This window comes from Pogona vitticeps, chromosome 4 (assembly GCF_051106095.1).
Source record: "Pogona vitticeps strain Pit_001003342236 chromosome 4, PviZW2.1, whole genome shotgun sequence".
In the NCBI taxonomy this organism is placed as follows: Eukaryota; Metazoa; Chordata; class Lepidosauria; order Squamata; family Agamidae; genus Pogona; species Pogona vitticeps.
In genome coordinates this window covers 68,256,075-68,279,073 of record NC_135786.1, presented here as the reverse complement: position 1 = coordinate 68,279,073, position 22,999 = coordinate 68,256,075, and the positions used below count along the sequence as shown (strand labels likewise).

Genomic DNA, 22,999 nt, shown 5'->3' with positions numbered 1-22,999 from the left:
ATCACTTTTTACACCAATGTTATTAGGTAGGTCAGTACTATTACTGCCATTTTAATGGAGGATGAGTAGTTGAAGTTAAAAAAGAAGGTGGTTTCTCTGTTCAGGTGCTGAAAATAGCATCTTCTAGTTAACACAAGCCCAGTATACAGCTAACCAAGATGAGGGGGAGATTGGAGGCAACAGTTTTTGCAGGAACTTAAAAGTGAACAATAAAAAAGAGGGCTTCTTCTGTGAGAGTCGATAGCTGTAGAAGTACTTATAAGTATTTCAGTTCCTTAAATTATGTTTTAATAATCCAGCAAAACCTTTTGACTGAAACCCTTTAGTTTTCAATTGCTTGACTGTCAGGTTACAACATGTTCTGCTCTTTGATAACTTCTAGGAAATGATGTATTATCTGGAATGATTATGCAGTGATTGAGAAGTGACCTAATCTGACTGAAGGTATTTTGGAGTCCTTAGCAGATGCAGAAGCAGTTCTGGAAAGAAGACCAGATGCTCCTTATCTAATTTCAGAAAATGCAGGCAGTTAGGGAGACTGTGGTTGTCTTTGGAGTTAAAGGAAGTTAAACTTATTAATCAGTTTAAGTCAATGATAATATTATGCATCAATGAGTAGGTAATAAAAATGCTTGCAGGATTTTTACCATTCTTGGGATTTATTTCTCCCCAGTTACTACAGTGTTTTTCCATCTATAAGATGCCCCCATGTATAAGATGCTCCCCCACTTTTCTAACCCCAAATTAAGAAAACTTAGCTTTGAGTATTCAGCCTCTGGGCTCAGAACGCTCAGACATTATGAGTCCCTGTTGAATCTGAGCGCTGCCTACAGGCTCCACCTCCAACGAGGTGTGTTCCAATTGGTTTGTACAGCATCCGCTGACATCAGTTACATAAGGCTTGGGATTGGTGGAAGCTAAGCCTCCTGACTGGAGGAAGCTTGTTTGCAGAGGCAAGGTATGTGCTATTTTATTCTTTCCTCAACTTAGTTCTGTGTCTAATAGGTAAAGATAAAGGTTCCCCTTGACAATTTTTGTCCAGTCATGTTCGACTCTAGGGGGCGGTGCTCATCCCCGTTTCCAAGTCATAGAGCCAACATTTGTCTGAAGACAATCTTCCGTGGTCACATGGCCAGTGCAACTTAGACACGGAACGCTGTTACCTTCCCACCGAGGTGGTCCCTATTTATCTACTTGCATTTGCATGCTTTCGAACCGCTAAACTACTTGAAATATTTTTATTGTATTAAAGGGGCTGCAGAAGAGTCACCATAAACCAGAATTGACTTGACAGCATGATGATGATTTTTTTTAAAGTTCAAAAACAAATTAAGAACTGCAAAGAAAATCAAACAGATGCGAAACAAATCCATTTAAGATTTTAAAAACTTTGTCATTCTAGAATAATTCCCACAGAAAAGAAACAATAGCTAACTTATACTAATACCTACAGTACAGTTAAATTGAAGTAGAGTTCTACAGCATACGCAGGATGCAGCAAAATGACCGACAAGCATAGCATTCTCTTAAGAGAGACTAAGCTGCCCTGCTCTGTTGTCAGAGCTGCTTTTATCCCCTCATCCACCTTTCTTGCTCTTTTGATGCCCTTCCACCAATTAAATCCCAAATTACCCTGAACCTTCAAGAAGGGAGTAACTTTTCTGCAAAGTAACTTTGCTCAACTTGCTTTTCTCCTTCCCTGTGACCCAGCTGAGGCTTTTGCCTTTGGTTCTCACAAAATAACAACCCTCTCACAAGATAACACCCAGCTGAGAATGGTTTCTTAATTAAAGGCTTTTTAATTAATGAGCAACCGGGTTGTTTCTCCTCCCTTCCACTCCTCCCTTGGCATAAAACAACAGCAATAAATTTTAACTAGGCAATTGGAATTGATTAACCCTTGATTCTCAGAGGCAACAACCAGCTGTGAACTGTCAGCCATAAGTTTTAACAGGGCAGTTGGAATTGGATAACCTCCTTTTTTTGCCAATTCCTTCACTTTGGGGATGCAACTGAACCCTGAGGGGGGGCTCATGCAGTCCATATGCCACATGTTGCTCATGTAAATCTGTTGGTTTCAGTCACATTTATGTTGAGACAGGTTGACTGTAGTTTCAAGGATGTGAAAATATCTGTACATAGGAGGAGGAGGAGATACAGGATATAAGTGCCTCAGACAAAAGGACACAAAAGACAGAGGCTTGAACAAAATGGAAGTCTACAATCTTAAATTCTTTTATTTAGATGAAACAGAGATGGCAAACCTCTGGTGCTCCAGAGGATTTGGACTACAATTCCTATAGTCCCTTGTCAATGGCCATGTTATTTGGAGTTTCTAGGTTAAGAAGTATAAAATATTCAGAGGGCCAGATTTGTTTCCTTAGAGGTGTTCATCTTTATCTGCTACTTTCAATTTCATATTATTAGCTGATTTACCTAAAATTGGTTATTGGGTCATGATATAGTAACTTGACCAGTTTTTGTAACTGTGAAGGAATCCAGAGACAAACCCTAAATAATCTGAAAAGGATACATTCATGAGTCAGTGTGACAACCCCAGACCTACTGGAGTGTGCCACACTTTAACTATGCTGCCACCAACCATTCCCTATAAGGAGTCACACAGACCAGGAATGGATTTTTAACAAACAAAAGAACAAGGTTTATTTAAATAACAAACAGGGTAAATAAAAAGATCAAGTAAATAAGATACTGTAACGTGGCTTAGTCTCAATCATACATACAACAGTTTGGTTCACACAGAACACTTTAAAGTAAAGCACAGACCCTGAACCTATCAGTTCTGGCTACCTATAAAGAAACCTGAACCTATCAGGTATGTACTAACTGACACACAGTTGTACTCAGTCTGACACACAGACTCCCACTCCTCTCTCCTCACACCAGCTCCAAACATATATACAGTACAGCTCCTCCCCCTGATGTCCCGCCTTCCACTCCCCATAGGATGGAACTTTCCCTCCAAACCCATGACAGACAGGTACCATCAGTGCTGTATGTAACACCTCCCCTCTTTATAAGTTGTTTTGCAGGGGAAAAGCTAAAGTGCTTTTCTCCAAAAAAACAACCAGGATCAAAACACACAAAAACAGTTATACAATAACACAATCCCATACTTACACTAGGTTAAACACATCAATTAGGCATTTAAACATTAACATTTACAATACATTAAGTCACCTTTATTAATACAAACCAAGCATGTATAATAAACAAGTACATTTAACTTTTGGTCAACAAACTATACATAGTCCATAGTTTCTTCGCCGTCTTCACTCTTCGGGTCTTCTTGACAAGGCGTCAGCAACACAGTTCTTTGACCCTCTGACCACCTTCACTTCAAAGTCATAATCTTGCAGGTTTAAAGCCCACCTCATAAGTTTACTATTGTGGGTTTTCATTGTCTTTAACCACTGCAGTGGTGAGTGGTCAGTGCACAGAACAAAATGTCTTCCCCAGATGTAAGGTTTGGCCTTCTGGATCGCGTATACTATGGCCAGGCACTCCTTTTCCACGGTTGCCAAATGTCTCTCACCTTTCTGGAGTTTCCTACTCAGGTAGGACACTGGATGCTGGTCACCATTTTCATCCTCCTGGCAAAGAACTGCTCCTACCCCGCTGTTAGACGCATCGGTGTAGATGATGAACTCCCGGTCGAAGTCAGGAGCACGCAGCACTGGATAATTGATGAGCGCCTCCTTCAACCTCCGGAACGCCTCCTCACAGTCGCTGGTCCACGGGATGCGGTCATCAGTCTTCTTCCGCGTCAGATCGGTCAGCGGAGTTGCTATCTCGCTAAACCTCGGGATGAACTTCCTGTAGTAGCCCACCAACCCAAGAAATGATTTGACTTTTTTCTTGGTGTTGGGTCTGGGCCAATCACGAACGGCTTCTATCTTGGCCTCCAGGGGTTTGATCATTCCTCCCCCTACTATGTGACCCAAGTATTTTATTTCTGGGCTACCCAGCTGCAGTTTGTTCTCTTTGCAGGGCCTAGGCCAAAGCACTTCCTCCCCTGGGTTAAAGTGCCTCTCCCTGGCTTTCTGGTCATACCAGGTTTTCTGTCTAACCTTCTGAGCTTGCAGGTTCTCTGCTGCTAGCTCTAGGTTTCTCTTTAGGTCATTCATTAAAGAGTCTATATATGTCACAACATCTTGTGGGTCATCCTGGGTGATCTGCTCCCAATTCTGCTTGATTAAATCAAGTGGACCTTTCACCCTTCTCCCAAACAAAAGTTCAAACGGACTGAACCCGGTACTGGCTTGGGGCACTGATCGATAAGCAAACAAAAGGGATTGCAGCTTCTGGTCCCAATTGTTTGGATTCTCTGCCAAGTAAGCCCTAATCATGCGCATCAGAGTCCCATTGAACTTCTCCGTTAACCCATTACTTTCGGGGTGATAGGCAGTGGTTTCCTTGTGTTTAATTCCACAGATTTGCCATAACCGTTTCATGAGCTTTGATGTAAACGATGTGCCCAAATCTGTGATTATTTCTGAGGCAAATCCCATCCTGGACATATACCCCACCAAGGCATCTGCCACTGTGTTAGTTTCAATGTTAGTCAAGGGAATGGCTTCGGGGTACCTCGTGGCATGGTCCACAATGGTGAGAATGAACCGGTTCCCCCTCTTTGTGGCCTTGGGCAAAGGTCCCACAATATCCACTCCTATACATTTGAACGGGGTGTCAATCACAGGCAAAGGGCACAACTTCGCTTTGGTCCTGTCACGGTTATTCCCCTGCCTCTGACACACATCACATTGTTTACAGAACTCCTTGATCTGCTTCCCTATTTCAGGCCAGTAAAAATTTTGTGTGATTCTCTGCTGTGTTTTGTTCACCCCTAAGTGCGCAGCAAACATGTCAGAGTGCCCCCTTTGTAAGATCATGGGGCGATACTTTTCAGGTACCACTAGCTGACTTCTGATCCCATCTCCCCCTTTTGAGATATTCATCAGGGTCTCTCTATATAAAATTCCCTTTTTCTCACGAAATCTCGCTGGGGTTTCAGGTGTTATCTGGGTGTCTGTCACCTTTTCAAAACACTTTCGGAGAGTGGCGTCTGCCTTTTGCTCTTGGCCAAATTTGCTGTCTGTGGTTAAGGTTTCTACCACAGCTTCGGAACTACCCTCATCTGCTTCCGCCTCGGGCCCTTCAGTACCCCCCTGAACTGTCCCCGTGGTGGCTTGTGAGCGTGTAATCACTAGCACCCGTTTCACATGTTCAGCCAGGTCATTTCCCACGAGCACGGCTGCTGGCAGAGTCGATGAAATCGCTAGCCGCCACACTCCCCTCCAGCCTTGAAAGCTCACAGGTACCTCAGCTACTGGCAGTGAGATCACCTGCCCCTCAATCCCTGCCACCTTCAAGCTCTCATTTGGGATTATATACTTCCCAGGAATAATGTCTGGATGGCACAGGGTCACCTGGGAACAAGTATCCCTTAGCCCCCTATACTGATGGTCAAGTATTCCTACGTCCACCCCTGCGGTCTCAAACAACTGCGAATCTGTCCTCACTAGTAAGCAGCGCTTGACCTCCACAAGAGGACCATTTTCCTCAGCCTGATCAGCAGATGTAACTGTTCCAGATTGAGTAGCCATGGCAACAGGCTCCCTCAGTGGCAAAGGGCTTTGCTCTGTCTGGACACAGAACACAGCTTTTGGCTTGGTTCCACTCAAATCATGAGGCAAATTTCCCTTTATCTGCTTCCATTTCTCACACTCTGAGATTAGATGGCCCTTTCCCTGACAGAAATAACATTTTCTGCTGTACTTGGAGTCTTTCTCATCTGGTTTTGGTTTTCCCTCCAAAATCTGAGGTCTAGGTGGTTTCATGTCTGAGGGCTTCCCTTCACCATTATTGTTATTCCTATTTCTACTCATTATTTCCATCTTCTTCAGCTCAAACACCATTTTGTCTACTTCCAACAGTCTCTGTTTCACTTCCCTTTCAAACGCCAGTTCCCTCACCCTCAGTTCACGCAGTTGGGCTCGGAGCATTTTTCTGAGTTCTGGGGTCAGTTCTCCCGTGTTCTCATCCTGCACTGAGCCAAATTCCTCCTCAGAACCTTGGTCTACCTGTGGGTCTCTTACTTCCCCCATTTCTGCCATTTGGCTTCGAGTCAAGGGCATAATCCCCCCCCAGAACAGGCTGCCTTCAAAAGTCAAGCCTCAAAATAAAGCGACGACTTTTTTCCTTTTGCCTCAGGAACAGCCTTCTATAGATTGCTGCTGTTCCTTCAGCACTAACTTGCTACTGTTGCCAGGCAGAATCCACCCCCTCTGCTAGGCCTCTCAGCAGACAGGCTAGATCACTGTTACTTCACACAGCTTTGCCTCATCCCTTTCCCGCCAAAACGGGTTGCCTCAGAGCTCCCTAATCTAGTCCCCAATCTGAGGTGGCACGTTCTTCCACTAGCGTACCTCCCCGTGAGGTAAGCCTAGAAGATTACCTACGCGCTCTCAGATTTTCCCTGACTAGACCCCCCTTGCTCTGGGCACACTTGCCAAGGCTTTGCTGGACCACTGGACAACTGGACCAGTCGTATCCCACACGCTGGACACCAATCAATGTGACAACCCCAGACCTACTGGAGTGTGCCACACTTTAACTATGCTGCCACCAACCATTCCCTATAAGGAGTCACACAGACCAGGAATGGATTTTTAACAAACAAAAGAACAAGGTTTATTTAAATAACAAACAGGGTAAATAAAAAGATCAAGTAAATAAGATACTGTAACGTGGCTTAGTCTCAATCATACATACAACAGTTTGGTTCACACAGAACACTTTAAAGTAAAGCACAGACCCTGAACCTATCAGTTCTGGCTACCTATAAAGAAACCTGAACCTATCAGGTATGTACTAACTGACACACAGTTGTACTCAGTCTGACACACAGACTCCCACTCCTCTCTCCTCACACCAGCCCCAAACATATATACAGTACAGCTTCTCCCCCTGATGTCCCGCCTTCCACTCCCCATAGGATGGAACTTTCCCTCCAAACCCATGACAGACAGGTAACATCAGTGCTGTATGTAACAGTCAGGTATCTGACTGCCAAATCAGAGGTTGGGAGTTCAATTCCCTACTTTGCATCCTAGAAGAGCCAATCTGTGTAGCCTTGGGCAAGCACCACAGGCCCAGGATGTCCCCAGAAGGGAATGGTAACTGAGAACTCTCTACCTAGAAAACCCTGAAAACAGTTGCCATAAATCAGAATTGACGTGATGGCACACAATTATTATTATTATTATTATCATTAGCATCAAAATGCCAGGCTAGTTCCATCTTTAGGTGCCAGAAAGTGATGGGAGAGTTGGGTTAGGGACTTGGCAGAATGAAAGACAGGGAGTCCTCTGAGCTGGAAAGAGATAAAGCTGGACCTCAAGGTCACCGTTTTATTTCCTTAAAAAAAAAAAAAAAAAAGGAAATTGCCCCAGTTGACCTGGGAAAGGTGGTAGGTGACACAGGTCTTCACAGACTCTGGTGGGAAACTCAATTTGTTTGGCTAAAGAGGATCAGCAGAGACTCTATAGTGAGATGAGAATGGTGTATGATCATCATTTAATTCTAAATGCCTTACTTGAAAATGCTTTATTACTTCTGGAGCAAGACAAAAGGGAAGAAGCAAAGTAAGATTATTGAACCCCTTTTTGCTCTTGATGATTGGACTTGCAGTGGAGTTGCTCAAGTATGCAAGTACTGTATCATATCCCAGTTCAAAGTGGACAAGCTCCTTCACACTTACTCTCCACTTGCACTTCATCTTCACTATTGCAGGTAGTGAATCTAGGGCTTGCAAGCACCTATCATGTCCACTTATGAATGACAGCCTACTCTGTGCGGCCACAAGGATTTTTTTCAGGATTGTATGGGTTGTCATTTGCAGCAAAAAAATTCTGCGTATTCACAGGAAATTTTGTTCTTAGGCTACAAGTGATGTTTGTGCTGCTCTCCTCAGCTCTCCCCCTCCATTGTCTTCTAGCTTAAGGTAAGGATTGCTTTTCTGTCAGAAAAGGAAGAGTGGAGTATGCCGGGAGGAACTGGACAGTACGTCTTCAAGTCAAATGATCAAATTGCTTTGCAAAAGAAACTTGGAGCCCATGAAGTGTTTTTGTTTTTGTCGTCGTCGTTTAGTCGTTAAGTCGTGTCCGACTCTTCGTGACCCATGGACCAGAACACACCAGGCCCTCCTATCTTCCACTGCCTCCCGTAAGCTGTTTCCCTTATCCTCTCTGCTATTTCTAAGGCCTCGTTGGACAGCCACTTTGCTTTCTTGCATTTCCTTTTCTTTGGGATGGTTTTTGTTGCTGCCTCCTGTACAATGTTACGAGCCTCTATCCAAAGTTCTTCAGGCACTCTGTCCACCAAATTGAGTTCCTTAAAACTGTTCTTTACTTCCGCTGTGTATTCATAAGGGATTTGGTTTAGTTTATACCTGAGTGGCCCAGTGGTTTTTCCTACTCTCTTCAGTTTAAGCTTGAATTTTGCTATGAGAAGCTGATGATCAGAGCCGCAGTCCACTCCAGGTCTTGTTTTTGCTGACTGTATAGAGCTTCTCCATCTTTGGCTGCAGAGAATATAATCCTTTGATATTGCCCATCTGGTGATTTCCATGTATAGAGTTGCCTCTTGTGTTGTTGGACAAGAGTGTTTGTGATGACCAGCTTGTTCTCTTGACAAAACTCTATTAGCCTTTGCCCTGCTTTGTTCTGAACTCCAAGGCCAAACTTGTCTGTTGTTCCTTTTATCTCTTGGCTCCCTACTTTAGCATTCCAGTCCCCTAGAATGAGAAGAACATCTTTCTTTGGTGTCAGTTGTAGAAGGTGTTGTAAATCTTAATAAAATTGTTCAATTTCAGTCTCCTCAGCAATGGTGGTTGGTGCATAAACTTGGATTATTGTGATGTTGAAAGGTCTGCCTTGGATTCGTATTGACATCATTCTATCATTTTTGAGATTGCATCCCATTACAGCTTTTCCCACTCTTTTGTTGACTATGAAGGCTACTCCATTCCTTCTACGGGATTCTTGCCCACAATAGTAGATATGATAATCATCTGAGCTGAATTTGCCCATTCCTGTCCATTTTAGTTCACTGATGCCCAGGATGTTGATGTTTATTCTTGCCATCTCCTGTTTTTGTTTTACAGTACTCCAAATCTGATTTTCTGAAAACTCATTGGGCTAATGAACATTGACCGGAATCCTGTTGGTGATTTATGTGTGCATAAGATGAATTGTGTAATTCACCATGGCAAATAGCTTCTAACTAACTACAAAATGCCTCCTATTCTCTGGTCATTTCCCATCCAGTTACTAACCAAGCACAACCCTCTTTAGTTTCCAAAATCAGATGAGATTAGGTATGTTCAGGGTGGTGTGGTGGCGATGTTGCTCTTAATTTAATTTGTACATTTTATTAAGATTTAGTATGTATTTCTGTGTGGTGTAATTTAAAGGCAAGTTAAAAATGAAGGGTGAAAACAAAAAGCAGAGAGAGACTAAAGTAAATGTTGGCAATATGCCCTTCACACTTAGTTTTGGATCTTTGTACAAAGTTCTTGACCATCAGGTTGTCAGACTGTGAGTTCCAGCCTGTATGCTCCAGCTTCTTGAGAAGGGAAGACAGTGATGTCAGCTCATACTGCACATCTTGATGGGAACTTGGTATCTTATGTATTCAAATCATGATTGACTGCAGAATTTGTGTATAGTACATTTAGATCCTGTCTTTCTTCCATCCTGGGGGTCATACAGTAATGGTGTTTGTGGAATCCTGTCCTCTAATGTGGCTGTAGAAATGGAGAGAAAGGAGGCAAGAACTGGAGGGAAGTAATCTGGGGCTGCTGTAAAGATGTTAAGAGAGAGCAAAATAAGCCTCTTCAAACTGGTGGTTCCAGTGAAAGTGTGTTAACATATAGCCTCTCTTGGAGATGTAGAATTCCACCAACATGGGTGGAACTAACCTTACACTGTGTTCCCCCCACTTGTGTTGGAGTGCTGTGCCAATTCGGGGCATGTAATAACAATCTTAATCTTGCGGAGCAGATGTTACTTGCAGAGAGCCTTTTGCTGAAATGTGGAAATACCTTAAATGCTCAATGAGTTGGATGCTTACTTAAGCAAAATCTGAGGTTATATGTCTTAAATGGATTTTACCCAATTCAGGGTGGGATCAGACGAGCATTTGTTCTGCAGTTTTGTCCAGGTTGGAGAAGGGCTAGTTTACTCCTTGTTCCGACAATCACATGACATTTTTGCCGTCACAAACCAACCTGCCCCAGTGGATCCTTATTGATACATTTTTGGGTCCCTGACAGGGGATATGGTTTTTTTTAAATTATTATTATTATTATTATTATTATTATTATTATTATTATTATTATTATTATTATTATTATTATTATTATTATTATTATTATTATTGTTATTGTTATTGTTATTGTTATTGTTGTTGTTGTTGTTGTTGTTGTTGTTGTTGTTGTTGCTGTTGCTGTTGCTGTTGCTGTTGCTGTTGCTGTTGCTGTTGCTGTTGCTGTTGCTGTTGCTGTTGCTGTTGCTGTTGCTGTTGCTGTTGAAATGTGGGCAGGAACATTCCCTTCTCATTCAGTTTCAACATGTGAGAATCAAAGTGGCTGCCTGGCTGCCCCTTTGCTAAAACAGCTTAATTATGTTGAGAAATGGAAAGCTTCCTAGTGTGATAAACAGGACAAGAGCATAGAAGCTCTCGTCAGAGTGACGTCCCCAAGTAAGACCTCCAGAGAGGCACAGACCACTCCACCACCAACACCTCCCAGGAAAGTGCATCAGGAGACATATACCCAGGAGTTGGAGATGAGCCTGCGGGGTCTGAGTATAGCTACACAAACTGAGGGAGAATTGGCGGGAAGGGAAGAAAAAGGGCGGTCTTTGACAGAGGCGGGAATGGCTATTATAAATAGAGAGGACGACCAAATCCCAGGTGGCTGGGAACTCATCTGGGTAGAAGACCCCTGGACTGGGAAATGGGACAAAGTGAAAGTACCCACAGAGGAGGCAGACTACCGCCCACGGAGGGGACTCCCTCAACACCCATCTTATTGGAGTGAGTCGGAGGCGAGAGAGTGGAGGAGGAGATTGAGGGAGGAGGAGGAGGCTGTGGCTTGAGAAGCGGAAGAACATCGAGCATGGTGAGCCGAGGAGGCGTGGAGGATGATGTGCCTCCAGGACCATGGGGACAGCTTATGGGCAAGAGAGACCTGGTATGGCAAGGGGATGAGGATGATGAGACCTCACCGCTATTAACGGAAGGAGATGAAGCCAATGTGCTGGACCATGACCCCTTTATGGTGGGACCTTAGGATGTTAAATCATTGAACCCGTTTGATTCCGAACTTTGGTTGCCCTTGCGAGCCCCGTTGGCTATGCAAGAGAAGTTACAACAAGATTCATATAAAGAAGTATTACCCTTGTCTAAAGAAATAAACAACAGTTTAGATTTTGGTTCAAAAAAGACTCCTGTTTATTTCAACAAAAGGGGAGGGCTGAACCTCGATGGTCAGGCAAAGCACAGAAGAGATGGGAGTGGGATTTTTTTTCTTTACCTTAAAGGAAAGGGAAAGATTTCCTTTAAAGGGAAAGATCAGTCTAGATTATGCTAAAGAAGTGCAGTGTAGTCAGCTCTTGCATTAGGATGCAAAGATTGCCCATGTGACATATTGAAACTCAAAACTATCTTGTTTAGCACAATCTAGACATATCCAGGCTAGGATAATTGGGCCATTTAGTTGCACCTTCCCTTGACAAAATTCATGCATGCATGGCATGGTTTATGCATCCTCTCTGTCAGGCTTCATTGAACACTCTTTTAGATGTGGTTCTCTTTTACATAATGGTCTCTACTACCTTACCTTTTTCAAATAATAAACATTCAAAAGTGGCATAATTATTTTCTTTTGTATTTTTCTTTGTCAAAAGTTACACAATGGAAGTATCTACTCTTAGAAGTAGTTGTCTTTTTCTCATCACTTAACTACAGCTGGCTTTATTAGGAATATTTTGTTACACAGAGCAAACCTGTGCCGGTGTACTTCGTACTCAGTCCAAGTGACTGTACTGGCTGCAATCCTAAGTACTCTTGTTGTGGAGCACTCCCAATTATAATAATGAAACCAGCACAAGTTTATTTCTGTTCTTTGTAGATTGGCTTCATGTAGTGGGTAGACCAAATTTTGTTCCTAATTATCTAATGGAGGTTTGCTATATTGTGTAACCTCTCTTCCCAGCCGTATAGGAACCATGAGTTTCAAAAGAAGGGGGAAGGGCTGAATACGTGGCGACTGTTTGATGACTTGGGAGAGAGAATCCAATTAACAGCCATCCCAAGTGGAATTTGAAACTTACACTACTAAATTTTATTTGCTGCCTGCTTTTAATTACTCATCTTTAAGAAACAGCTGGCATGGACATCTGCCATGACTTTTCATGTTTTTTTCTGCACTATCCATAGTACATTGGTGCACAGCCTGATGAAGAGTACTGTAGATTATGTCAAAATCTAGGGTGGTTTTTTTAGTGGTCTAATAGAAGTATCAACTACCATTGCATTAGTATTATGTAAGGACTACATGCCTTTGTTTTTTTTCTTTCTTTCTATCTCTGTACTAGTATCTTCTTTAAACTGAGTAATTTTTCCCCTGGATGTTTTTCCTTTACATACAATAGACCATGCCTTAAGGACATTTTCCTAATTAATCCAGTGAACATCTGGACAAGCTAATAAGTGGAAAAAAACCCTTTGTGTTTTAATAAAGGAGGAAGAAAGCATTCTACTTATCTTAATTAAAACATTACATTCTACCACAATTTGTAGTAGAAATAAGTGGACTACATAGTATCCTGTTGTCTTGTTCAAACACTCCGTTACACTGTTCTGTAATAAATGGCACAGGGCAAAATACTCTGTACATAGTTGCAAAGAGTTTAAAAATACTGTGTAAGATACACACATTGTTCAGACTGTGAGTTGCCGCTAAAGCACAGGCACATGTGGGCTCTGTATACTGTACTGGTGTAATACATTTTATTTCCTCCAAACGTTTTTTGATCCCCAAATCTTAATGTTCTCTGTCTGGGAGTTGTCTTCTCTTTAGGACCAATTTCTGTTCTCCTTTTGGCCACTAGGAGGAGACCCAATGATGAGTACAGAGAATTGCAGACTCATGGTGTGCATTAAGTTCAGGGAGTGCTGGAACTATGCCTGCTGATGTTGACCTAAATCCGCACAGTCATACCATCAGGGCTCTGAAATATGAGAGACACCAATAAAAGCATCTATAGATACCATCATTTGGTTTCCATAGGCTAAAGGTAGCAACATGTAGTTCTAGTGGCGATTCAAAAAGTACGGCCTACACTTCCTGAGCACTTTTGCTATCAGAATATTGATTGAATTAATAATGTAAGAATGGTATTACAGCATTCTTTTTTGAGTTACATCCAGTGGTGGTTTTTCACTCACCTGCTATTGGTTTTTGTTTGTTTGTTTTTGTTTTTTGCTTTGCATATCACATACAAACAATAGGTTAATACCAACTGCTGTGTTAGTTTCTTTCAGGGCCCAATTCAATGTAATGATTCTTATTTATGAAACCTGAATACAGTAGTTTGAGGTCACAATGATATCTGAAAAAACATATTGTAATCTGCAGTCTTTGCAGCTCTTATATGTCATTAACAAGGGTGATAAGGTTGCTGGGGACATGGGACTCAGCCTTTTTCTGTGACAGGACCCTGATTCTTGAACTTCCCCCAAGGAGGTCAAATTGACCTCATCATTGCCTAGCTTCAGGTGATACATACAGAACTTCTGTTTAAGCTCAGTTTTGATGAGTGAAAAGTTATCTACCCTTCTCTTTATGTTCCAGAGCAGGGGTGTCCAACCTTTCACCTTCCCTGGGCCACATTAGAAGATGAAAATTTGGTTTGGGCTGCACATACATTTGGTTTGGGCCGCATGGGGGGGGCAGCCCTAGCCATCCTCTGCAGCCCCGCTCCAAGCGTGCTTACCAGCAGCTGCGATCTCAGACAGCAGAGGCTGCCAGCGTCAACTCCGATGGCTTTATGGGGCCGAGAGGGGGTCCACCTATTGACGGGGATGGCACAATGCAGTCACAAAACCCCCCATCCCCTCCCCTCCCACTCCTTCCTTCCTTCCCTCTCCCCCCTACCATTGTGACGTGCCCCAGCCGCATTCCGGCCGCAAACGCCGGCAGTGTAACTTGAAACTTTGGAATTTCTTTAAAAATAAAAAATTGCACTGGGCCGCATTATGAGCCAACCTGGGCAGCATGCAGCCCTCGGGCCGCAGGTTGGACAAGCCTGTTCTAGAGTCTACTCATTTAATTTTGTTCTGTTTTATTTATTTACTTTATTTATTTATTTAATTTATATGCTGCCCACACTACCCAAAGGTCTCTGGGCGGCTTACAACATTTAAAATACAATAAAAATTCAGAACAATTAAAATGCAATTAAAATATATATCAAAATTGCCATTGGACCCACAGCTAATATTATTTCAATTAAAAGCCTTCTGGAACAGGAAGGTTTTGACCTGGCGTTGAAATGTCATCATTTTGTTTTTTGTTTTGAAGCTGTGCTTCAGTTTGGTGGCCCTTTTCAATTGAAAGGTAATGTATAAACATTTTGATAAGTAAAAAGGAAACATTGAACACTTCATGTCCAAATGATACATCTGATCATGTCCTTAGATCAGTTCTGTTTACAAATGTCAAAGGCTGGGACCAAGTTGCAGCTCCATAAATGTCCTGCAGCTGAATCCCTCTAAGAAAAACTATTGATGCAGTGATAGCTCTTGTTGAGTGACTTCTGGCATGATCTGGGGAGGTACTTTCACCAGCTCATATGACAACCCAGTGGCAACCATTTTGTGTGGGAAGAGACCAGATGGCCTTTACAAAGACCATGTTAACATACAAAGTTTTGGGCTCTTGTTAAATTACTTTGTCCTTGAAATATAGAAAGCCTTTACATCGTTCTTTCAAGGTCAGTTTAGTGAGCAGCAGCTTGGTATTTATGAAAAGACCACTTAAGTAGAAAATATAAGTCTGTATAAAGTGCAACTTCTTCTTTATAAAATTGAATGCAAGGTGGATCTTGGTAGAATGCACATAACTCACTTGCTTTTCTTTCAGGTGTGATTGTCAGTAAGAAGGCTGTTTTAAAAGAAAGCAGATGAAGATCTGTCATTGCCGTTGGTTCAAAGGGAGAAGATGTAAATTGAGTAAATGCCAAGAAAGTGGAGGGTTGATCCTGCTAGGAAACAAATAGGTTTTTTAAAATATTTTATTAAAATGTTTCAACACAAAACTATATCCAAAAGAAACAAAGATAGCAGAAAAACAATTTTAAAGGACAAACGTAGAAGGGCAACACAAACAAATTCATACAACTGAAAATTAATTATTGAGAGCATTCAATACTAAACACACGTTTTCAATTCATCTTGCAGTTATAAATATAAAAGGAATTCATTAATGGCCTGGAGATTTTTTTTTAAACCAGTTTGTCAATTACAATTTGCACTTAATTTGGAACAAATTGTTCAGACCCTTTAAGAAGCTTTTAATTATTGGAATGGAGAACAATGATGTTTGTGAGGTATTCAGGTGATTTGCTGCAATACCTTCCAAATAAATGTTTAAGGATGAATGTCCTTTTTTAAAAAAAGAACTTCAACACAATGTCTGTGGATGGTTTTTATAAGGTTCACTGATGTTGCAAAAAGACACATACTTTGGCCACATATAGGTATATGACTTTTTTGCTGATGGCTTCCTAGATGTTTGAAGGTGATGGAGAGAAAATTCTCATAGCTGAATGCTCCCTGCTTTAACTGCAGTGTTTTTAGGCTGCAGTATCTGACCTTACATGGTTGGCATGTCAATAGATCTGGAAGTGATTAAAAGCCTCACATGCTGTTCTGACATTTCAGGTAGTGGCAGAAACCAAGCCTGATGTGACCATGACAGTGTAATGAGGAATGTGTTTGTTTGCTCCTGATTCAGCTTCACAAACACCCTGTGAATCAGAGCTAATGGGAATAATAGGACATGAACTGACTCTTCCAGCTCAGGGTGAAGTGGTCCCCTAGTGCACAGTGCCCTGTACCTGCCCATGAGCAGTAATAGGTTGCATTTTCTGTTGTGATATGTAGGGAAAAAAAATCTGTTTAAGGTTAACTCCATTGAGTAGTTATGATGTGGAACATTTTGGAAAATAGCTTCCATTCATGATTCTGTGCATTCTGGCAACTTAGACCATCTGCTTTCTTGTCTTCCCCTGCTATATGTATTGCAACAGGGAACATATGTGCATATGTACAATTCCCATAGCTGCGTTGTTAGAAGATGCTGCAGAAAATGAGTGCCACCTGTTTGCTGGTATAGTACATTGAGTTCTGTCACTATCAGTACAAGTACTTTGAAAGTGTTTGCCATATATCTTGTTTTAAACAAATCTTGCAGTGCTTCATCCTTAGTATTAAATGAGCCCTCTTAATAAGCAAATCAGCATAATCAGCAAAATCAATGGCAGCAGCTATTTCCCTTCACAGGTGTGTCAGATGATACAAAACCTCACAGAGAATACTTGTAACAATAGTGGATTTGTTGGACAGCCAGTGTGTGAGCTTCTTGTTGGAAGGTCAGTGCAATAACCTGTCACATAAGGTACACAACAATGGGATAATTTTCTCCCATATAAATTGTTGATATGTGACTATTGTTGTTTGATAGTTGGCAGTGTGCATGCCTAATGCTGCTGAGTACATTACAGAGATCAAATTCTCTGGCTTCTCTATTGACTAGATTGTGAATGACCTCTATTTTTTGTTTGTGTATTTTCCACAGTTAAAGAATTTGGTGTACGGTGCTTAGAAAGGAAGTTTGCTCTTCCTTCCTGCACTCTGTAGAGGTTCTCTATGCACCAAGATGTGAGTTGAACTGTACAAAGTCCATTCCATGATTGCTTTGCCATATCAGTAAAGGACCAGTAAGAATGAAAGTTTAAAAAGTGCAGATTTACTACACGGAACTCTGCTGAATACTTGATCTTCAGTTTGTTGTGGTTGTTGAGACCCAATCATAAACATTTTGCCACATGAAGCATCATACTGAAATATGAACCAGGGTCTTCAGATGGTACAGTGGAGTATTGTCTCCTACAAACAAATCTACTGTAGAGACAAATGGAGACAGAGAGGCAGGGGAGGAATTATTGCCATCATCCAAATCTGAGGATACTTTCTCCTCAGGTATTTGTGCTGTAATGTTACATTGGTGCTCGGAACTGTAGATTGTCGCTGTTGGTTTTGAAGCTGGTGCCAGATCTGAGGACTTTGCTAATAACCTCTGCTTAAATCTGGGACACTAATGAACCAGGCGGCAGCTAAGTGTTCTATGAGGTCATCCATCCTTGACCTTCATCGCTATCTCGAACCAGGCTGTAACAGTCTTCAGGAAAACACTCTTATGGCACTTACAAAAAACACACTCCAATGTCTCTCAAATTATCCTCATACAGAACCTGTCTGACTCCATCTTACATTTCCCTGCCTACATATCCCGTCATCATGACACATTTCAATTTCTTTAATGCAGCTTGAATCAATGGTATGTGTTGGTATTAGTACAATGTTTTGTGAGATTGTTGGAACTTACAGTCAATATTGTGGTAATGCTGAAAGAAAACTACACCAGCCTTGGAGTTAGGTATTCTACCAATTGTGACCTGTGATGGAAATGGAGAAAAAGCACTGAATGCAGAGAAAGTAGGTGAGCTATCCTCCAAACACAAGCCAGCAGAATTTAGGAAGTTGTGGTTCCTTACCAATGATTTTACATGTATGCAATTGAACTGTTCTATAATCTGATGCCATCCCCAATGAAAATATGTTGATTACAGATGACAGCCAGCTGAGAAAAGTAGAACATACCATAAAGTAAATGCAACATGTATTTTTATAAAAGGTATGCAACCTATGCTGCTACAGGGTTACAGAGGCTTGCTAAGCAATTGATAGCTCAGTACTTTGTAACGCAACAGTTCACACACAGTTATTGCCGTTTTGAAGAACAATTGCAAACTACCTCTGAGTCCACTCAGCTGACATGAATGGCCACACATAAGAAGAACTAAGTTTAGAAGAATGCTTTGTTTCCTATCATATTTGGTAGGCAAGATAATCTTTTATTCAGAATTTTGCTGTAAGTGTAGGAGGTTATCTTCTAAACACTGTGCTCACTGTCCAAGTGGCTTCGCCTTCTGGGCAAATTATATGGGAAGCAGATGTGGCTCCGCAGGAACTGTGTATAGGACCTGTGAACTCTTACTAGACTAAAATACCAATTACTTTTTGGAGCTACTACCTGAAGTTTACTTTTGTATAATAACTTAATATTGCTTGAAGTTAATTGTTAACTTTGGTATAATATATATGTGCAGTCATTAACTCTGTGATGTAGGTATCTGTCCGCAGAGCCAGAAGTTGGGAGTTTGATTCCCCACTGTGCCTTCTGCAAGTACAGCCAGCCTCGGTGGCCTTGGGCAAGCTGCACAGTCCCAGAACTCCCCCAGAAGAAGAGAATAGTAAACCCCTTCTGAGTATTCTCTACCTGGAAAACCTTGAAAAGGGTTGCCATAAGTCAGAATTGACTTGATGGCACATGATTATTATTATTAATACAATATGTAATGTATAGAAAAATAATATATTGTTTTTACAGAAGCTGTTCAACTAAGCACCTGAGGTTTAAAAGAAAACATGTCACTATATACATAACAGAGTGTGTATACCTGTTATGAAGAAATGGGTTTTAAAATGCATTCAAATTTGGTTTGCTGTTTTGGAAACAGATGAGAGCAACAAAATATTTATCACAAATCAATGGTCTTAAGAGTGCTTAATAGACCTGTATTTAGTTTTTTTTAAGTCTCTTCAACCTTAGCCCTTTATACAGATTTTAATTAACAGCTTAACTTTAAAAATTGGTGGTTTAAATGGTTAATTTGTCAAAAGTACCTACATCTGTGAAACAATATGCTTCCTCATGGTATTTTTCTCCCATATCGTCTTTTTCCTAAAGAGCATAACTAGAAAAGATGCTAATTCTAAAAGCACTGTACTTTTACAAGAAAAACACTATCTGTTTACATGAGTTTGCCTTAATACATATTTGGCAAATAACTTGCTGTTGGGTTTTTCTTTTTATTTGTCTAATGGGAGATAACACAGCTTTGTTTTCATGTCTTGTTGTCTCTGGCATCTAACTGTGTGAAAGATTCAACATCCTAGAGGTATAATATTGTAAGAGAAAGAAATGCACATTTTCCTTTATGAGTTATCCAACCCAGAATCTTCAAAGAAACAACAAGGACATTACATTGGTGTTTAAAAATTGTTCATTTGCCAGCTTTAACAATCCAAGGTAAAATAGAAGAAAAGTCTGGCTATAAGACGTGACAAGAAAGACATCAACATTTACGGAAAACAACACATGGAATGATAAGGTAGTATGGTTAACTACTGCAAATATTGCACACTTTTGTTTCTTTCTCAGATTTACTTCCTGTAATATAGAACAACATAATTGTTTCTGTTGTTCTGGTACAAATGAAAATCAGCCCAAGACTACACTAGCTTTAACTGCATGCTTCTGTGATAACCACACCCTTTATACTGGAACAGTGTGGAAATGATTTGGAATACATCGTTGACTGCATCTTCTCACCCTTATTGAGCAATTTTTTTGCATATAATGTGAATTCTGATGCTCACATGGATCTCCTCCCCGGTATCTCTTTTTGTTCAGTTATTCTGAGCATGCTCAGTCTGCCTTTTTAATCAAAACAAATGGGGAAGCCTGCTTGCATGAGAGCAGTGCGTATATATTAGTGTGCACAGTGGGATGTGGGCTGAGGCATCTGAATGGAAATAATCAACAGTGCCTTGTGGAGCATTTTCTACAGGATAATAAATAAGCCACTATGCAAATTTTTACATCCTGCCAACTAATCTTCGACAAATCTGACATGTAATTACTCTATACTGTAAAGCGTACAGCTTCAGTGAAACAGTTGGCTTAAATACAGTTTCTCGGAATCACATAAACCAGGGGTGGACAACATGCATCCTGTGGGCCATTGGGGGGTGGGCAAAATTGGCTAAAAATTCTCCTTGTGCTCTCCAGGGATTGTGAGATGCAATTCTGCCTTGTTTTCAGGCCCATATCACCAAACATTGAAAATGTTTTTATTCTGTATTTATTTTGGCCACTAGAGAGTGCGAGGGGGGGGGATTCCAGTAAAAAAGAAAAATGGCTGGGGAGGTTACAGGAGCACATGCAACCCTCTAAGGTCCAGATATGACCTCTGGAGATCACCAATCCATTATAAACAATCAAAAAACAGTTGTCAAACGACTGCTGTTAAATGAAGCCTGCATCTCATGCTAAACTATAAGACTTTGCAATGTATTGGCTTTAAGTGTATAAAAGTTACATTAAAGAACATTTAAGAGGACAAAATCCCACATGCTAAGCGGATTTTTTAAAAATTAATTTTTAAAACAGCTACACTTTCTTTGCATGACTGTCTATCAAGTTATTTTGTTTTAAGTTCAAAAATGTAAATACTTAGAACAACCTTTACCAGTTGAAGATAGCTTGCTTGATCAATCTTACATAGTTCTATGCCATATATGAACTTTTGCATTTTTGTACAAAACATAAAATATAAATTTTTCACATCTGCCTAATAGACTGCTATACCAGCCAGCAGAATACAAAAGATACATTTAATACAGAGACTGTGACGTTGTGGTCTTTAGAATCTAAAACCTAAGAAAATGAGAGATGCAGTATCTTTTTCATATGGTCTAAAGTAATACTTTCTGAAATACAGAAATCTAAACAATCTCCGTGTGTGCTTCTGAAAACTGATAATCATCTTGCCTTCATCTTTGTCGTGCTCCACTTTAAATTCACAAAGGTAAAATAAATTTCAGTTTGACTTCTGCAACTTGTTTAGTCAAAAAGGAAGCAATAAAATAAGTTATCTAGAATGATAAACACTGATTTGTCTTCTGATTTTGTATAATATGCTCAACATTAAAATGTCACATAGAAAAGAGATAGTGCATCTCAAGTTTGTTTACAAGCTAGACCTTTTTGAGGTCCACATAATCCCAACTACAAACAAAATATAGCACTTTTATAACAGGTTATAAATAAACTGGTTTTCAAGCATAGAGCCAGCCCAAACATAAGAACACACTATTTAAAAAGACCTAAGGCAAAATGGATTCCATTTCCAATGGATAAAAAAGAACTGTGCAAACAAGCTTAAAACTATTTTTGTGCCAGTGTTATAAAATGTAGCCTTTTTCCCTCTCTCTCTTTTTCTGTAAATTGAGCATTAACCCAAATACCAGGAACCTCTGAAGTAATTACACAAAAATTGCTATTTTCTTTACAATACTCCAGCATCCATTTCCTTTCTATGCATACTTTCCCTCCTGCTCCTATAGTATACTCTCATTTATTCCAATGATGCTCAAATATTAAAATTCCATGATATTTGAGTTCACACAATTTAGTTTTTAACATCTACCATTATTCACTCTGAATTCCTCTGAATGGGTATGCTAAAGACCTTTATTAGGGAGCAACTATTTTTAAGCACTGGATCAAGGCTTTTTGTAAAAATAATATCCTATTTTTCCCTGTATTCTCTAAAATGTATTTCTACCTCCCTCCCTCCCTCAATACCTGCAGTTACTCGGGATATATTTTTTTTCTTAACTTCCTAGGAAATGAGCTTTTCTTCTGCATGATTTTATTTTGTAATCTCTGGTTCTTTGGGTAGAATGATAAAGGATAAAACCCATTAAATTGGATGTTTTCCTTGGCAGGTCAGAAGAGAAGCTCTGGCTCAGTTGGTCTCATAAGATGACAACAAGGCTGCGTCAACCGGCTCCATGCAGGAAGGACAGGTGAAAGATCTCATCAACCAGTCATCTATGCAGTCCAGGTGGTAAATATGCATGCATGGCAGGAATCTGATCGGGTCCCCATAAACAAAGTCCATCATACAGATCACACATCTAGAAAAGAAAATAACAAAATGGAGAAAATCTGGTCATCAGAACTACTGAGTTGTTTTTACTTTCATGAAAGCATAAACAATGTTATTTGCTGAACCTGCCCTCCACTACTAATAAAAAGCTTTGTTAAAAGTGTTCACTGTTACATTTTTCAAACCTTCAAAAATGGGGAATAGAATATAACTATCAAAAATCTGTATCTAATTTATTATGCCTGCAAGCGGAACTGAACACAAAGAGACATAATGAACAACGTGCACAGGACTGTGATGTGAAACAATTTGCATTCTATTTTTGTTAGGTTAATATAGATTACACCATAATTAGATTTAATTAATTAATTTAGAAATTTTTCAAGACTGAAACTTTGTTTCAATTCCAGTAATTTGAATATCCTCTGGTTATCAAGTTTGAGGTTTACTGAAGACTTTGCCCTGGGATAGGAATTCACATACCATGGAGCCACTACTAGAACAACACTAATGTCACTGAGCCCCTAAAACCAGCTAGTTTTGTTTCTACTGTCCTTTTAACTAATTTTATTAGTGTAAAGAATGCACTGTTTTTCTTCACTACTGTTCTTTGATTCAGAAAGGAGTTAAGTTTTCTGCCTGTTGCCATATGGAAAAACAAGATTTTGAATTACAATAATAACAAAACACTAGTCCCATACTTGAACTTTCTCAGAAGTCAAGACTTTCCATCCTTGTGTAAATCTGCTTTTGAGAGCAGTGCCTCCAAGCACACCAACACAGATGTGCATGGAAAGCTTCCTTTCTTTACACTGTCAGGTTTTAGA

At 40.5% G+C, this 22,999-nt stretch overlaps 2 protein-coding genes across 3 annotated transcripts in view; one reads left to right on the top strand and one right to left on the bottom strand.

The window, feature by feature from the left end:
- Nucleotides 1–398: 398 nt before the first annotated feature.
- TTC39A (tetratricopeptide repeat domain 39A) lies at nt 399–9,527 on the top strand (the record flags this gene model as incomplete). Its single annotated transcript, XM_078393058.1, is given in 3 exon segments — nt 399–528; nt 2,143–2,269; nt 7,506–9,527. Coding segments are annotated over 3 exon segments (423 nt in total), but the record flags the coding sequence as incomplete, so codon positions are not given.
- Nucleotides 9,528–19,481: 9,954 nt separating this feature from the next.
- RNF11 (ring finger protein 11) overlaps nt 19,482–22,999 on the bottom strand; it is a 44,718-nt gene continuing 41,200 nt past the window's right edge. For both annotated transcript variants that reach the window (XM_020788113.3, XM_020788114.3), the window contains exon 3: nt 19,482–22,200. In XM_020788113.3, the coding sequence (XP_020643772.1) occupies nt 22,029–22,200 (172 nt within the window). In that variant the 3' untranslated portion in view covers nt 19,482–22,028. The remainder of the gene's footprint in view (nt 22,201–22,999) is intronic.